The sequence below is a fragment of the Artibeus jamaicensis genome, unplaced genomic scaffold, assembly GCF_021234435.1.
Source record: "Artibeus jamaicensis isolate MK-2021 breed Jamaican fruit bat unplaced genomic scaffold, CSHL_Jam_final contig_473, whole genome shotgun sequence".
NCBI classification, from domain to species: Eukaryota; Metazoa; Chordata; class Mammalia; order Chiroptera; family Phyllostomidae; genus Artibeus; species Artibeus jamaicensis.
Window position 1 is genome coordinate 1513664 of NW_026521851.1, and position 19119 is coordinate 1532782.

Sequence of the window (19119 nt, forward strand, 5' to 3'; positions counted from 1 at the left end):
ATGAATTGATGTCAAAAGGCAATTCTACATTTCTGTTTTAAATTACCATATATTTGTACTCGATTGCATGGCAGACATTATCCTACATAAATTTCCTTCCATATTTATTGTGGGTTGGTGTCATTGTTCTCGTTCTGCTACCTTGCCCAGTTAGGTGCAGAGAGATTGAGCTGCTTGCCCAAAGTCACACAGCGAGTGCCAGAGTCCCGGAGGGAGAATGTGGAGTCCGTGCTGGATTCACGGACTGGGCACGCACTCACGGCACGTTTTGTTCCATGAACCGAATTTCATCAACTTCCTAGAGCAATGGCATAAACTGTCCTTTTTAAAGTTCTAAAGTCCCAAAGAACTAATAGAAAAAATTCTAGGAAGATGAAAATTGTGTGGTATATTTCAGCGTGCAGATGCTTTTAATTTTAGAATGACTGAAAAGATCGGGTAGGATTATAGGCATAGAGTATACTGAGGTTAATGTCAGAATTCCTAACTGCCTTTAAAATTACATTTTAGATCAAATATGAATGAAGTTCAAAAATTACACCTGAAGCCTTGCCTTTATTTTATACTACTTGTAATTATAAAACTAGTATTCATCAATCAAACTGTGTTATTCCTTTTCAGAACCGTTTGTCACAGTGTTTATCTTCTATTACAGTCATCAGGAAACTTGTCTTGTCCTCTCTTCCACGTCTTAGGTCTCTTAGGTTTTAATTTTTTATTACCTTAGAGGTACTTCAAATAAGTACTGAGCCAAATGGACTGAAGAAATTTTTATCTTGAAACTAGTCTTCAGAATGGGTCTCTGGTATCAACAGGCCCAGACACAGAGGGTGTCACTGTAGGTTCTGGGTGTGTATTTCCGCTGTGTTTGTTAGAAGCTATGATGAATCTATACAGAAAGTCACACCTGAGGGGGAAGTACAAGGCCGATCTGATCCCACCACCCAATTTCAAAGTTAGGTAAACACAGAAGCTAAATGTCAAGGCAGTGGATTAACTGGTTCATCTGTTGTACTTGCTCTCTTTGAGTAGCCACGAGGCAATGCCAGTAAATAGCTTTTTCCTTTTAATTTGTCCTTTGACCCCTCACTCCTTGAGGAATCTCCCTTGAGAGGCCTCATCTGGATTCCACTCCTGCTCTCCCTGCTTTTCCTTCCCAGGGCAAAACAAATGTTTCCTGAGTCTGTAAGTTGTTGGCAGCCTATCTAACGACCTTGAGAAGGTCAGGCGAAAGTGCACCAGTGCTCCTTCTGGGAATTTATCTTAAGGAAACAAAGATGCACAGAAAGAGCCTCAGGAGTATAAATTTTAAAAACAAACACATACTAACTACACACCCCACAATGGGGGACTGGTTATATAAACTACCGTCTAGCCGTACTTGGGGACAGTAAGTGGTATTAATGGTACATGACTGGAATGACACAGAGAAAAAGTCTAGAGAGTGGTTCTGGTGTTTATCTCTGGATGGTGATACCAATGTTGGTTTTCGGATTTCCTCCCTTTGCAGTCTGTATCCTGCACGTTTTCCTAACGAGGCACAGATCCTGGTTCTGCAGTCAGTAAAAATGACTCCGTGTTAAGACAGAGCGTGCCCACAGGACAACGTGTCCACAGGACAGCATGTACACAGGAGTTCCCGTGACAGGCCTGAGCAGCTCTCCCTGGAGGGGCCTGCTCGCAAGGCTGGCCCTTGGTGGGGTGTGGGAACACGGGTCTCAGAAGAGCTCTCTCCACCCGAGAGAGTGGCTCCCTGGGCCGAATGGTCCGCACCCACAGTGTGGATGCTGCTGAACACTTGCTTTCCTTCTGGGAGCCCACAAGTTCAGTACATGCATGAGAGAGGGGCCAAATGAGCAGCCTCCAGTCAAAACCCTGGGTGTTGAGTCAATGAGTGTCCCTGGTGGGACATCACGCGCACTGTCACAATCTCAGGGGATGAGGTGTGTTCTTGTGATTCCCTGGAGGAGAGTCTTAGAAGTTTGCCCCAGGCGTCTTTTCCCTTTGCTGATGTTGCTTTGTGTGCCACTGTAACAACCTTAGTTGTTAAGTCTGACTACGTGCCGAGTGAGTCCTTAAGTCCTCTTCCAACCTGGGGCGGTCTGGGCAACCCCAACGGATAGTATGTGGTCATTTTTAAGGAGGGGAAATATAAAACCTAGAAAACGTTGGGTAACTGTTTAATGTCATTGCCAACTCTCTTTGATAACTTCGGTGAAACCGGTTAATCTTTAAGCATTAGGGTTCTACCTTACATAAATGTAGATTACTTTAAAAGAGTTGCTTACGGCAGGATGAAAGACATTGATGGCCTGAACGGAAGCCTTCCCTTTTTGCTTGTACCCGAACACCAAGTCAATCCACTGACAGATGTTCTGAGACACGTGCTCGGACTCCAGGGCCTGCCGGTGGATGAGGATGAAAAGGCGAGGGTCGTTACGTGCCCACGGCGGGAGGTTGACGTGATTCACCCGTTCGCCGTTCTGACGCACGCCAAAATCAAAACCTAAACAACAAGACTAATATTAATGTTTATCTTCCCCTAAGCATGCTTCGTGTGGCCCACCGAGCAGGTCCTGAGACTTCACAGGAATAGCTGCTGAATGTTAGGAGCAGGAGGAGGGGCAGCAAGGAGGGCAGCAACCCCACTGCTCATCCACTCGCCTCACAGCAACCGCGTGGCTCCGTCCTGTTCTAATCAACCTGCAGGTCTTTCTGCTTCGTCCTTGTCACTTTTTATCACAGTGAAGAAAAAGCAGAAAATCACTGCCCACTGATTCCAATACCCACGAGTCAAATCTCCAAATGCTGTAAGTGCTTCAGTATCTATTCAACTGTCAGCTTGATTAAAATTAAACTAAGACTTGTATAAGCATTTCTGAATTAGTGGTGCTAACAATAAATTTAAGACTACTTATATTTAGTAAGCATTAGCATTCTGTAGTTAAAAACCAAGCTAAGCAAAGCACACATATTCCTAGAATTAATGTCTTAGTCCATGAACTTGAAGGAACGCCCATAGGTCTGCTCTGACTTCATTACTACCAAGCGTCGTGTGGACAGACAACAAAATTACCCAACACACCAAATAAGAGATTCTTCTGTGATGTCAAGGAGCAGTTATCTACCGTAATTGTCTCATCAGTCTTCTGGTATAAACAAAAGTCTCAGAAACAATTTTTAAAAGTTGTCCTAAAAGAAATGGTGCCTTTGAACAGAAATATGTTCTCTGCTTCCTTTTATGAACAGAAGATCTGAACACCATGACAGGAAAAAAGCGAAAAAGGACCTCTTAAAGGGGAATTGCTCTTCATATCAAATTAAGTTGCTGCCTGCCTACTTGTTGATCTGGTAAAAGAAGCAGAAGGATCGTCCTCAATTTTGGCGGTACTTTGAAATGATGTGATGTGAAACACAAACCACAGAGTATACAACATTAACACGGTGTGGGGATCATCCTGCAGACAGCGGTAGGCAGGCGCTCCAGGACGGATGGCTCAGCATCCCAAGCCCTGTGTGGGTGCCTTCAGAGACGCAGCAGGGTTTGCTGGTTTGACGCCAGCAAATGAGCATCTAGGGGCTGAGCAGCGGGGCGTTTCTATGGACTCACATCATCCCTAACCTTCAGGTGTTCTGGGGACACAGCACAGAGGGGGACACTCTTCCCCCAGAAATGAGTGGAGGCACAATGACAGACTCTATAGGGACACTGGTAGGGGTGACATGATGTCCATTACAGCAAACTGTGTTGTCCAAAAATGGTAACAATGACACTCTCTGTCTTGCATGCTCTCCAGAACCTTCTACACCTCCATCAGGTGGGCCATGTCTATGCTCCTCCTTCTGAATATGGGCAGGCACTGTGACAGCCTCAGGAAACTGAGTGCAGGGAGCGGTGCTGCAAGACCACCACAGATATAGCCTGGAAAAAGGCCATGCAGCGTCCGCTCACCTCTCTTAGGAACTCGCCTTTGGCCCCCAAGTTGCCAGGCAGGGCATGGGAGGCTGCTCTGCTGTGAGGAAGCCCGTGCTAGTCCACGTGGAGACCACATGGAAGAGCAGGGGCCCTCCATGAAGAGAGAGACACCTGCCTGCCCGCCGGCCCCTTGCTGCTCTGTTTCCCTGGCCGTTCCAGCTCCTGCCAATCCCAGTGCGGCTGCCTGAGAGACCCGGGGCCAACCAGAAAACCACCCGGCCGAGCCGACCCTGAGTTTCTGACTGGCAAAGACTGTGATCGATGCATTGGTTGGAGCCACTCAGGGTTGGGCTTATTTGTCACGCAGTGACAGAAACTGGAACTGACACATGAGAAACAACAGGCTGAGAGGACAGGCAGCAGGTCTAAGTAGCGGCCCCAAACCGACAGCCACCAGGCAGGGCCCGAAACTGCTGGTTTCACTGAGGCATTCGTCACGCAGGCCACACCAGGAGACAGGCCCCAGAGACTCGGGATGTAGATTAATTATTCTCCAAACAACTCCAGACAGGCCAGCAAGTTCAGGATGAAATTCAACAGTAATTTGGCTGACATGAACTTCTCTAAAGATATAATTCTCAGTTTCATATATTCCTAAAGGTCACATAAAAATATGAAATTAAGTAATGTAGAAAACAACCCAAAATAACTCTTAAAAGGTTAATTAATCTTCTGTTAAAGAGCAGGCAAGGTTGGCCAAGATTGTCGGTCACTGGCATCACACAAAATTTGGTCTTGTCCTCTAGGATTCTTTTTTGTCGTTACATGTTTTTTGGTTAGAGTGTTTTATTTATAACTCAATCATTCCCCATCAAACTTACTGAGATTTTGGTTAATTTACACTGTGTTTATAATAAATTCATGACTTAAAAAAAATGAGCACACTGTGACCTTTATAATCAGAAAAAATAAAGCAATTTCTACAAAATTAAAATATGTGCTTACAAATACTTTTAGTAGTTCAAAGTTATAGTTTTTCAGATATATTTAGTTCTGTAAGAGACTTAAAACCCTCAAGCTCACTTGGAAATAAAATGATATACTTAATAAAGGTATTTTTCTTATTTATGGCCTTAACTTTTAAGACATAGAAAAGCTGTTTTGATTTTTGGAAAATTATAACACAAGTACAAATGCTCAGAAAAACATGCCCGAGGTAACTCATCGTCACACCTTCTCGGTTGACTAAGAACTCCGGGAGGTAGAAGAACTCTGGGGTAAGCTCCTTCACATCCGTCATGGACTCGAAGGATGAGAGGCGCCAGGTGGTATTCATGGAATGAAAGGTTCTGTCTGGAATGTCAAAGCTTTGATCTACAAAGAAATACAGATAATAATTAAGACACAAAGACCTGATTCCAGGTGAAGCCCGTCATAATTTATTTTTGCTACTTCAGAAAGGTCCAAATGATGTTCATTTCATCTATCCATAGTTTAAAAAAGGTTACTTATTTATTCTTGGAAATAAATATTTCTATACAAAACTTGAGACCATATAATATTATAATATTATATTATAATATTTAAGATATGTATTGTTTTCATAATACATTAAAACTAGATTAATTTATATCATTTGTGTAGTTGATGACTCTCTACTCAAGTAGGATAAAAGTTCCATAAAAGCAGGGAGCTGGGGTGTCATCCACACCTAGCACATACTAGGGATTCAATAACTGTTTATTGAATGAATGAAATAATACAGAAGCAAAATTAAAGCTCAAGTGCATAAAATAGCTTTTTCCCCATCAGAAAGCAAAGCTATTCTTTTACCTCAAATTGTTCACACCACTTTTCCTTTTTTGGGGTGGGGGTGAGAGGGACACCACTTTTCAGATGTTCTAACTCCCTCCTTTGCTAAGGTTTCCTGGTGCGGATTTTCTGGTGTGAGATTTCATGAATCATCCAGAGCTGAGTTCTGGCGTCTCTCTGTCCACAGCTACCAGACTAGCCCTGGGGCAGGCCTGGGACATGAAATGCACCAGAGGCAGCCCCTGGAGACAGCAGTGCGATGCTCCTTCAGACCCATGTTGTTCCTTCTAAAACCCTCCTGCAGCTGCTGAAATTTGAGCACATTTTTTCATTTGGAAACTGTCATGGATGACTCTCAGCATCAAGCGGGCAACTTTTGCTGACACGATGTGCTAAATTCTTCCCCATGCTGGAGCCACTCGGCGAGCACAGTCCCTAGCACCTTTATTACTTCCTTCTCTAACCTGCAGAGCCAGTCAGCACTGCCTGGCCGCTACTTAAAATCTATGAAGAAATCGGTTTACAGACACTTCCTTCCCTGAAAAAGCAGGGAGGGCCACTTGAAGAAACACTTGCTAACTCACTCAGGAAAAAAAGTTACCAATCTAAGTGGATTGCAGAAAACTTCAAGGCAATTCTGTGAGGATACAGTGGAGTCCCTGCATCCGGCGTGGACACAGGGAACTCTGGAACAGGACAAGACAAGCACCATGGTTCTGTTGCACAATGGAGAGCGCTCAAACCACATAAAAAATCCTTTTTCTACTCTGACTGCCACTTTTTAATAAGGGCATTCACAAATGAAAGCATGTCCAGAAAGACGATTGGAATAGTGACAAGCTGGGAAACCAGAGCCAAAAAGGATGGCTTAAACTTGGGCTTGAAGACCTTTCACTAAGTACAGAGCAGTCCTGTTAGATTATCTGAGTCCCTGGCGGCAGCTGGGTTAAGACCACGCACACAGGAGCCTCTCGGCCTGATGTCAAATTAACTACAGATAATTAGCCTGGGACGAACAACACAGAGCGGGGAAAGGAGTCAGGGCAATACTCTGCAAATATTTAAACAGCTGTCTGGCAGAACACCTGTTCTGTGTACCTACAGAGGGACAAACATAATAAAGCCCTTTTTATAGACCAAAACAAGATTTCTTCCTCTAAGAGGGTGCATGTGAGGAAAAAGATACAAAGATATAAATGAACGGATAATGCTTGCTCTATAAAGGACTGTGGGTGCCGCAAAGAACAACTGCTGACCTAACACCACAGTTCTCGGTAGAAACTGACAGGAGAGCATCCCTGTTTGCACACCAATCAAGCCACCTCGCTCTAATCATCTTCAGGCCCACAGGCTGCCACTTAGAACGCTGAGGTAGAGGACTATTACTGGCAAGTTACTATGGTGAAGGTGGCAGTGTGGCGCTCCTATTATTTATTTAGGAGTTATTTATAATAAATCACAATAATGTATTTCCCTTTAGGGTTCAAAGTTAACTGTGATCTGAAATAATTGCTAAGCTGAACATCTTTAAATGTGAATTGCTTACATTTTCAAAGGGTAAAAGAAGTAAATTTTATGGTACCTGAATTTCATCTCAATTTTTAAACGGGAATTGTATTTTATAAACTTAGACATGTTTAATTTGAAGCTAACATTTGAGACATTAGCAAGCTGAGGTGGCCCACTGCAGGTGTTTTGAAGAGAATTTTGTCTTCAGTAGACTTCACTGTCCTGTGGTTTGACTGGTCTGAGACCTCCTCCAAAGGCAGCCACGGTTTCTTTTCTTTTCTTTTTTTATTTATTTTTTATTGATTATGCCATTATAGTTGTTCTATTCCCCCTTCATTCCCCTCCACCCTGCACACCCCCTCCCCCACCATTACCCCCCCTTTAGTTTATGACCATGCGTCTCAAGTTCTTTAGATTCTATATTTCCCATACTATTCTTGACCCCCCATCTATTTTCTATCTGTCTATGCTACTTATTTTCTGTACCTTCTCCTCCCTTCTCCTCCTCCCACTCCCCTGTTGCTAACCCTCCTTGAGATCCTCATTTCTATGTTTCCACTCCTGATCTAGCTGTCTTTTTAGTTTGCTTTTGTTTTAGGTGTGGATCTGGCAAAGGAAATAGACTTCCAGGAAATCCAGGAAGCTCACAGAGTCCCAAAGAAGTTGGACCCAAGAAGGAACACACCAAGGCACATCATCATTACATTAGCCAAGATTAAAATGAAGGAGAGAATCCTAGAAGCAGCAAGAGCTAAGGGGACAGTCACCTACAAAGGAGTTCCCATCAGACTGTCAGCGGATTTCTCAAAAGAGACCTTACAGGCAAGAAGGGGCTGGAAAGAGGTATTCCAAGTCATGAAATCCAAAGACCTACATCCAAGACTGCTCTATCCAGCAAAGTTTTCATTTAGAATGGAAGGACAGATAAAGTGCTTCCCAGATAAGATCAAATTCAAGGAGTTCATCATCACCAAGCCCTTATTCTATGAAATGTTAAAGGGACTTACCTAAGAAAAAGAAGACAAAAAAGATGAACAGTGAAAGGACAGCGAACTCACAGTTATCAACAACCACACCTAAAACAAAAGCAAATTAAGAGGACAGCTAGATCAGGAGCAGAACCATAGAAATGAAGATCACATGGAGGGTTAGCAACAGGGGAGTGGGAGGAGGAGAAGAGGGGAGAAGGTACAGAAAATAAGTAGCATAGATGGTAGGTAGAAAATAGATGGGGGGGGGGCAAGAATAGTATGGGAAATATAGAATCTAAAGAACTTGAGACACGTGGTCATAAACTAAAGGGGGGGTAATGGTGGGGATGGGGAGGTAGGGTGGAGGGGAATGAAGGGGGGAATAGAACAACTGTAATGGGATAATCAATAAAATATATTTAAAAAATAAAAAAGTTAGTTATTTTTAGAGAGCAGAAGAGAAAGAGTGGGAGAGAAACATCAATGTATGGTTTCCTCTCATGTGTCCCCTGCTGAGGACCTGGTCTGCAATTCAGGCACGTGCCCTGACTGGGAATCGAACCAGTGACCCTTTGCTTCACAGGCCTGTGCTTAATCCACTGAGCTACACCAGCCAGGCGAGCTACACCAGCGGATTTCTCAAAAGAGACCTTACAGGCAAGAAGTGGCTGGAAAGAGGTATTCCAAGTCATGAAATCCAAAGACCTACAGCCAAGATTGCTCTATCCAGCAAAACTTTCAATGGAAGGACAGATAAAGTGCTTCTCAGATAAGATCAAATTCAAGGAGTTCATCATCACGAAGCCCTTATTATATGGAATGTTAAAGGGACTTACCTAAGAAAAAGAAATTAAAAATACATGAACAATGAAAGCCACGGTTTCTCTCAGCAGTTCGGACACGGCCTCACCTTGATATGCCAGGAACATCCTGGTGAAGGGCGGCATCCGGACCAGGAAGTGCAGCACCGTGCCGCTGTTGGAATAGTGGGAGCCGTAGTGGTAGGGCTGCACGGGCGGCAGCGGGTCGTCCTCTCTGGCCCCTTTGCGGTACTCTTCCTCCAAGTACTGAGGGATACAGGGAACCCAGAGAATTCGGTCGGTGAGCTCCAGGCAACGCTGGAAAAGCCTCCCTCCTTGGTTTTACCCTGTCCTTCCCTACCAACCCTATGACACCATTCTCTGTGGCTGCCGTCCTTTCATGTTTGGATCTCAGCCACCTTGACTGTCTGGGGGTGTCCGCCTGGGTGCCCCACTGAGGCCTGCCACCTGGAGGCATCTTCCAGGCTGCACCCTTCTCCCTCCCAGCTTCGGCCCCAGCTCAGGTCTCCTCCTGTCTCAGGAGGTCAAGCAGCTTCCATTGCCAGGGATGTCTGTACCCTAATGACGGGACTCAAAGGTGACGATGCTCTGTTCTGTAGGGCAGAGCTTCTCAGGTAGAGAGATGCAACAGAAATGGAAAACCTGTATCACGACACTGGATTCTAGCTAGAACATCTTGCAGCTGTTTGGTAGGGTAGTCACACAGAGAGAAAAAACACGGAGATGCTTCATGACTCCTATCCTCCCGTCACAAAGTGGGAGACCCAACTACATATTTAATATCTGTCACTATTCCCATCTCCCACAGCGCCTGCTCGGCCCTGAGAGCAAAGTCATGCAACAGTGATTTTCTGGAGTCACTTCTCTGTGACCCCCACGGCACCACCCCATCTTCCCTGCAGAGTACCAGTAAGCAGGGGCAGTTATAAGGTGCCTGGAGGGAACTTTCCGAACTCTGACATGATAAAGTGGTGAATGTAAGACAACTGCTTCAGCTGTTTCTAACTGGATATTGTTGTGAAGAATACAACATGTTACTAATGCATTTCAAACAGAATTGCATTAATATTGATTTCCCAGGAATAGGTCATTCTTTTCTATTTTTAAATTTTAAAATCTGGTAAATTTCTGCTAATAAAGCAACGCAGAATTGACCAACTATGAATAAAAAGGGATTATGGTCATCATAACTATACTGATATTGTTATAGAAATAACACTCAGGGACCATGTGTCCCTGGAAATCTGTGATTTTTATGAGTATAGTTATTTATGTATTTCAGTATCATTATGGATTGCTAGCTTCCAATTTATGCCATTACAAGTATATTTCTTTTTCTAGGAAAAATGTTTTCAGAGAATTGAGACACAGTAATATTCAAAATCATGTAATGATTTCCAGTTGTCTGTCAATCAAAGCACAGGAAGTGAAAAACAAAAATCAATACTACACATTTAAAATTCATAAACACGAGTCTACAAAACAAAGCTCCAGTTTTCATTTATCAAAGCAGAGGAAAACCTGGACCTACCTTATACGTGTCCACGTACCGATCTTCCTTTTCTTTATACTGCACAGCTATGGGCTTGGAGAGACTTCTACGAAGGAAGACATGACGGGAAATGGAAAGAGTTCCGGTGCTGTCCGGGTTAAGCTGCCTGGATGTCTGCATCACTCAGACGGGTAAGTGATCGACTGAACACTTGGCCCTTCCTTAGCTTAGTGCTTACACGTGTTGCTTTGCAACTAATAGTCGCCACTCAATACTGTGATTTCATAACCTGCTAGGGTGGAATTTTCTAAACAGATCCATGCAGGTACTAGGAATTCCTGACTTACGAGTAACCACAACAAGAACAGCACTGCGAGCCCTCTTCTCCCACCCTCGTCCTCTTCCTCCAGAATCTTGATGGGTGCTCCCCATGGTGGCCAAGTCCTACCGAGCCCTGGGCTCCTGTCCCCATTTCCCAGACGCTGTGCCCAGTTAGGCAGTGAAGCCTGAAGGGCAGCTGGGATGGGAAATATGATTATGAGATGTTACATAATTATTAGCACAGCTAGTACACACTGAAGAAACTACAGACACGTGCTTAAACTGGCCAAGCTGCGATCTGCAGTGTGAGCACGGAAATCAATGTTTCACTCTCTGATGCACAGGTCACGAGTGACACCACGCGTGGCGTGAAAGGACGTGTCTGTGCTGCCGTGCACAGCGGACCTCAGGGAGGAGCCCTCACTTGTGGAAAAGGCGCAGATGCCCGAGGACGGGCGGCTCCCAGGCTGAGGAGCGGGCAGGTCCGGCGCCGGGAGGGGACACTGCAGTTTCAACGTCTGGCAGTGAAACTACAGCAACACCGAGACCCGCCCACATTTCAGAAAGTCGAGCCAGGTCTGTTTAGCCAGGTGTTGCTATATCTTTTTTTTTGGTCATTATTTCCTAGGGATTTGCAATTAGTGATAGCAAATACAGTAATTTTGCTTTTGAGACTTTTCTGATCTTAAAAACTTGGTTAAAAAGTTAAAACAGCTTTATAGAATAAATACAATTCACATTTCAAAATAAGAGAAATAATGTTTAAAATCCTGGCATGCAATTTTTTCTAAATTGCATAAATAGGGTTTTTTTTAGAGACAAGTGATATGATACTTACTATTGTGGTTGAAAATCAGAAATCACTGACGAGAAAATAGAAAAAACCAAAAAGGCAGCCACACTGCTATTACTACCCACAGGTACAACATTTTGTTATACACCCTTCCGGATGTTCTCTGCTTACCCATGTATGCATATTCACTTTTTAAAAAAGATTTTATTTATTTATCTTTAGACGGGAAAGGAAAGAGAGAGGGAGAGAAATATCAGTGTGTGGTTGCCTCTTGTGCATCCCCTCCTGGGAACTGGCCTGCAACCCAGGCATGTGCCCTGACTGGGAATCGAACCACGATGCTCTGGTTTGCAGGCGTACGCTCAATCCACTGAGCTACACCAGCCAGGGCGCATATTCATTTTTTAAAGAAAAAGAACAGCTCTCCCCACCTATAATATACATTTCTATGATGTAACTTGTAATCGCTGCAACATTGACCAGTTTACTTTGAAACACGGTGTGAGGCATGTTCTGATGGCTCAGTTTGTGGTTGCAGGGCCAGACGCTGTGCTCGGTACGAACCAGATGGACCGACTTCCTGCCTCACGAGGCTGACTCCGGGTGGGAGCCTTTCTGGTGGAGCACATGCCCCTAACCTTTAGGACTCCCTAAGAAGAAGCCCTAGAAGTTAAATTGCTAAAACAGAGTGTGTACATTTGAACAGATCCTTGGTTATAGTATCAAATTGCTTTTCATAAAGATTGTATCCAATTATGCCAGTAGTATATAATTTAAATGTCCATCAGGAGTGTATAAAAATGTCTAAAAGATAATGTACCATCTGCTTTTTTATAGATTGACAAATATATTAAACCAAATCCGATTTCCTAAAAACTGTCTGAACTAGGCCTACTTTCATCAGTGACCATTAAAATACCCTAATACACCACGTAAAATATTTGCAGCCATTTTCTTTAAATCAAATATGAGATTTTTAAAAAATTGAGGTATAACTGACATACAACACTCTATTACTCTCAGGTTTACAAACAACATAATGATTTGATACGTGTATATATTGCAAAATGATCACCACAATAAGTCTAGTTAACATCCATCACCACATATAGTTATAAAATTTTTCTCGTGATGAAAGAATGCTGAAGATGTACTCTTAGCGGCTCTCACACATGAAATACAGAATTATTCACCACAGGTGCCATGCTGCGCACCATACCCACAGGGCGTATTTATTTTATAACTGGAAGTCTGTACCTTTTGACCTCCTCCCCCCACCTGTCATCTTCACTCTCTGGCAACCACTCATGTTCTTTGTGTCTACGAGCCAGGTTTTATGTTTGTTTAGATGCTACACATAAGTGAATTATATGCTATCTGTCTGTCTTTGTCTGACTTATTTCACTTAGCATAATGCCCTCAGGGTCCATCAGTGTTGCAGAAAATGGCAAGATGTCATTCTTTTTTATGGCTGGATAATATTCCCTCATATAGATATACCACATTTTCCTTATCCACTCATCTACTGATGGACATGTAGGCTGTTTCCATATCTTGAAAACTGCCTGATCTAGGACCAGGTGGCTATTGTAAATAATGCTGCAGTGAACGAGGGTGTGAAGAGGCGCGTGCTTTCTGATAAGACTGTGTTAGTTTCCTTGCTCTCTGCCACAACAAATGAGCTCAGGATCACCCCGTACGCTTTCTCCCAATAAACACAGAGGAAATGAGAGAAGAGGAAGTCTTCATTTTATAATCTCTAATGAAATGACTGACTCAAGCAATAGTCGCCCACGAAAAGACCAGGTTCACAAGTAGCCTGAACCTGCACATCAACCTGGGCATTCTTGTAGTGGGAGGTCACATCTTTCTGCTGTGAAGTCACATAGGGTCCACATCACCATCTGTCAGGGAGTCCGCTCCTCCCCCACCCCCACAAAAAGGCTGAACCCGAATCTGAACAAATCTTTAGGATGAATTTCCAATCTCTAGGAAATGCAGAGGCTAGAGAAAATGCTAAACACTGACATGAAATGAGGGGCATCCTACAAAAAGTTTTCTGTTTTTTCCAACAAGTCATTATTAGGAAGGCTGTTCTAGATGTTTGTCTTTTTTGTCTTTACAAAAATCAATACTACACATTTAAAATTCATAAACACAAGTCTACAAAACAAAGCTCTGGTGTCTTTACAAAAGTCTGATTTGTCACTACAGCAGCCAAAGGTGACAGTGGGCCCGACTCAAGTAAACCAACTAGAAAAGCTATCTTTGGTATCAACTGGGCACATGTGAAAATGAACTGGATATTAGATAATACCATGTTAATTTTCTTAGATATCAAAATGGCAATGAAGCTATGTAAGAAAATATTCTAGCCCTGGCCTAGTGGCTCAGTTGGTTGGAGCATCATCACATACATCAAAAGCTTGCGGGTTCAATCGTTGGTCATGGCACACACCTAGGTTGCAGGTTCGATACCTGGTTGAGGCATGTATGGGAGGCAATCAGCTGATATTTCTCTCTCACATCAATGTTTCTCTCTCTCTCCCTACCTCCTCTCTAACTAAAATCAATAAATATATGATTGAATGAGGATTTAATAAAGAAAAAAAGAAAGAAAATATTCTATCTTCTTCCTAGGAGCTACGTACTGAAGAACATGGGAGTTGACATAACAAGGTATCTGTCACTTGTCTTAAATAAAAAGAAAAAAAAAGATGATGCAAGTTTGGCAAACATCTTTATAACTGTTGAGGTGGGGTGATGGACCTATGGCGGTTCATTCCATTTTCATTCATTTTGTGTAGACAGAAAATATTCATGATGAAGACTTAATGAAATAAACACAGCATGTTGACAAAGCCAAAAGGGGATGAAGTTTCTGTTACCTGTAGACGGACGGGTCACTGAGGTCAAGGGTCTCGCTAACGTAGTCAGCCAGTATGAACGGGAACACCGGATACTGCATGAGGTCATTGAAGGATCGGCCGGCATGTTTGTTTAAGTGCGTCAAATACTCAAAATTAGTGATTTGCCCAGTATACCATAAATTTGTCAGGGCAGTGATGTTGCCATATTCCAGAAGGTTAGGGAGGTTATTGGTCAGTATACTATGGTACACATCATCCCGAACCTACAAGGGCAGAGAAAGAAAACAACCGGATTTGATGTTTAGGCTTCGTGACACTTTCCTCCAAAGAATCCATGATACTATAGGCATAATACTAATGCCAAGGTTTTTGGCAACCAGAAAGACTGGAGTTGCTATTTACTGAGATGAGGAAAGCTGCAGAGATTTGGGGGGAAGATTCAAGTTCAGATCTGTGCATGTTAAATTTGAGATGCCTATTAGCCTTCCACGTGGAGATGCTAAGTATGGAGTGGGATACTTGAGTGTGGTGTTTAGGGGAGAGGTTTGGGGAGAGGTCCAATGGTAAACAGACTACGGAGAGTATTTGAAGCCACGAGGCTGGATGAGAGGAGAAGGGGCCTCAAGAACATGCCCTGAGATACCCAAATGCAGCATCTACAGGCCAGACTTGAGAGGGCAGGCTGGTGAGGCAAAAGGGGAAAGAAGACAGTGGTAACCTGGAAGCCCAGCAAGGAAGGTGTGTTTTAAGGAAGAGAGAAACGTTTCTGCGTCAGTGCTGTGGACGGGTCCAGTAAGATGAGGACTACAGAGCACGTGGAGGCCCCTGGGGACTGGAGCTGAGGGCTCAGTGGAGCAGTGAGAAGAAAATGTGCCTGGAGCGACTCCACAGAGGACTGAGGAGGGCCTGGAGGGGCCGAGCGCACAGCTTTGTCGGAGAGGCTCTCTGGAAAGGAGAGCGCACCAACAGCGGCTGAAGGGGTGTGGGTGACGAGACAGGCAGGGTCTGTCAAAAGTGGAATCTTGACTTCCGCCAAGATGGAGGCATAGGTGGATATCTGTGCCTTCTCACACAACCAAGTTTAGAGACAACTAAATATTAGCAACAGAAAACATAGCCAGAACACAGAAAATTGAACTTTTCGGAAGTCTGTTAACAACAAATTCTTCAGTCTGACCGGCAAGGGGCGAAACCAGCAGCTGGTGGAGGGGGTTGCACAGGAAAACTCGGTCAGACGGACTCAGGGGCGCGGAATCCAGGCGCAGGGTTGGACCTAGTGAGTGACTGAGCGAGCGACCGCGGGGAAACAGCGAGGGAGCAGGGCTGCGGGTTGACTGTGGTCACGCATTGGTGCATGGATAGACAAGCGAGGGAGTGGGTAATTGGACCGGGACCCAGCGGGTCCCCGCAGCAAGTGGCAGGGAGGGCGCCGCCATTTCCCTGCTCTGACCCCACCTCCACATACAGCATCATAACCCAGCGACTCTGAGTGGCCCGGCCCTGGTGAACCACCTAAGGCGCTGCTCCTCACCCACCTGTGCAAAACAGCAGAGGGCACCGCCATTTCCCCGCTCTGACCACACCCCCACATACAGCGTCACAACCCAGCGACCTGGGAGTCCAAAGCACCGCTCCTCACACTTAAAGGGTGCGAACAGACCAAAAATGGCTCAAGAAGATCTCAAAGCCCCAGAGCCTATAAATCTAAGTGATGAAGAAATAGCAAAACTCTCAGATGCACAGTTTAAAACACCGGTCATCAGGATCCTCACAGAACTGGTTGATAATAGCCACAAATTAGACAAATATATGAAGGCAAAACTAATTGAAATGAACGGAATTGCACAGGAAACCAATAGCAATGAAAAGGAAACTGGGACTCAAATCAATGGAGTGGACCAGAAGAAAGCAAATAATGGCCAAACAGAAAAGAGTCAAGAAGCAAGAATTCAAAGAAATGAGGAGAGTCTTAGGAACCTCCAGGACATCTTTAAACGCTCCAACATCCGAATTATAGGGGTACCAGAAGGGGGAAAGGCACAGCCACCAGTGGGAAACTTATTTGAACAAATAATAAAGGAGAATTTTCCCAATCTGGCAAAGGAAATAGACTTCCAGGAAATCCAGGAAGCTCACAGAGTCCCAAAGAAGTTGGACCCAAGAAGGAACACACCAAGGCACATCATCATTACATTAGCCAAGATTCAAATGAAGGAGAGAATCCTAGAAGCAGCAAGAGAGAAGGGGACAGTCACCTATAAAGGAGTTCCCATCAGACTGTCAGTGGATTTTTCAAAAGAGACCTTACAGGCAAGAAGTGGCTGGAAAGAGGTATTCCAAGTCATGAAATCCAAAGACCTACAACCAAGATTGCTCTATCCAGCAAAACTTTCATTTAGAATGGAAGGACAGATAAGGTGCTTCTCAGATAAGACCAAATTCAAGGAGTTCATCATCACCAAGCCCTTATTATATGAAATGTTAAAGGGACTTATCTAAGAAAAAGAAGTTAAAGAAACATGAACAGTGAAAGGACAACAAGCTCACAGTTATTAACAACCACACCTAAAACAAAAGCAAACTAAAAGGACAGCTAGATCAGGAGTGGAAACATAGAAATGAAGATCTCAAGGAGGGTTAGCAACAAGGGAGTGGGAGGAGGGAGAAGGGAGGAGAAGGTACAGAAAATAAGTAGCATAGACAGTAGATAGAAAATGGAAGGGGGGGCAAGAATAGCATGGGAAATATAGAATCTAAAGGACTTGAGACACATGGTCATAAACTAAAGGGGGTAATGGTGGAGATGGGGGGGTAGGGTGGAGGGGAATGAAAGGGGGAATAGAACAACTGTAACAGCATAATCAATAAAAAAATTTTAAAAAAAATGAAATAAAGCTGTTTAAGTCCTAAAAAAAAAAAAGCGGAATCTACCATCAAGTTTAAACTACTCCTTTCAGGCTAGTTTTGCATTCATTCATTCACTTTTCACAGATGCAGGCTTTCTGGGGAACCATAATTTAAGCTTTGGAGGACAAAAGTAACCCTAATACAACCAAGGGTTTACTTGAATTAGGACTGAGAAATAAGGCAATTTTTATTGGACTTCAGAAACAGTGAGTGCAAGTTCAGATCAGGTAAGCCTTCACTTGAGCTGAGTGAGTGGAGTTACCCTGGTGTCGTGAGCTTCAGGAAGCACAGGCCATGAAGCCCGGTTACCTTGGTGTTATCGAAGGCCAACAACAGTGTCCTGCCGTTGGTCAGGAAGATTTCCACAGCGTTGTCTCTCAGCTGCCACCAGCGCTTGTGAACTTCTTTGATTTCTTCGTATGTCCAGGAAAATGATGCTGGTTCCAATTCTCCCTGAGGGCTCTGGGACAGAGGAAGTGGATGAAAGTATTTGTTTTACATGAAATGTTAGTAATCATTTTAATTTTAGATTTTAAAAAATATCAAAATGCAACAGAAAGGCTTCCTTTCGTGGCAAAATGACAGGTGAGATTCTCTAAAAATCTTCCCCCTACTACCCACTTCAAAGTGCTAAATAAAATTTAGAAGTGTTTTTTAGTTAATAGACTTCATTTTTATTTTGTAACAGACTCTATTTTTCAGGGCAGTTTTAGGTTTAAGACAATTAGAGTTCCCACGTGTCTCCTCTCCCTGCCCGGTCCCCCTGTTGCTAACATCTTGCACTGGTGTGGTGCACGTTACGAATAACGAGCTGACGGTGATGGTGTCACAGGATGGTGTCACAGAACGGTCTTCCTGCCCAAGGGACCCTCTGGGGCCCATTCGTTGGTGTACTGCCCCCCAGCTCCTGGCAATGCTGACCATTTCACTGTCTCCAGTTTCCCTTTTCCAGGTCATAGAGTTGGAATCATACAGTATGTAGCCTGTTCAGACTGATTTCTTCTACTAAGAACATACTCTTTTACATGTGTACACGAGTTTGCAAGAAAAGTAAGCAAAATGAGATCTCTAGGAGTCACAAGAAAAGAGGAATTTGAAACCAGCAGCAAGGAGGAAGTGACACTCTGGGCCGCTCTGTGTGTGTTTTACTATTACACTGGGTCCCAACTGATAAAGAACACTGACAGTGACCACAGGGGAGGGGGACAATGGGGGTAAGAAGGGGAAGGGTCAAGTCAAGGAACATGTGTAAAGGACAATGAGGAGTGGGGAGGATTGAATGAAGGAGAGGTGGGGCGGGCAGGGCAGGGGAGAGCAATTGGGGAAAATGGGGCAAACTGTAGCTAAACAACAATAGAAAAAGTCAAGTCAGGAAATATATCACACATACTATAAAATGTCTTAATGAAAATGTAATTTTTCTATACTTAAAACCAAATTCTTCTTGTTCAGCTGCAACATTCAACACGCAGTCAATTCACCATTCACTGAGTCCCCGCAGAGGTGGTCTTCGAGGGCTGCCCATGAGACACACCCGTGTAAGGGAAAGGGGGCGCAGACACCCGGGCACATGTCTGAGATGCCAGACAGCAGCGCCACATAAATGAGGACAAGCGCTACACAAGTACAGAGGAAGGAAGGGGCCTTCAATCCATTAAAAGACAAGGGTATTTTTAGGAGAGGTTTAAAGAAGGAAAAGTTATCTTT

The 19119-nt window shown here is 44.0% G+C and overlaps 1 protein-coding gene across 1 annotated transcript in view; it reads right to left on the reverse strand.

Moving 5' to 3' along the window:
• LYST (lysosomal trafficking regulator) overlaps positions 1-19119 on the reverse strand; it is a 161290-nt gene that overhangs the window by 25492 nt on the left and 116679 nt on the right. The window contains exons 39-44 of the mRNA XM_053667898.1: positions 17722-17874; positions 14524-14768; positions 10561-10627; positions 9119-9275; positions 5150-5290; positions 2289-2506 (exon numbers count right to left, since the gene is read on the reverse strand). Of these exons, the coding sequence (XP_053523873.1) occupies positions 2289-2506; positions 5150-5290; positions 9119-9275; positions 10561-10627; positions 14524-14768; positions 17722-17874 (981 nt within the window). The remainder of the gene's footprint in view (positions 1-2288; positions 2507-5149; positions 5291-9118; positions 9276-10560; positions 10628-14523; positions 14769-17721; positions 17875-19119) is intronic.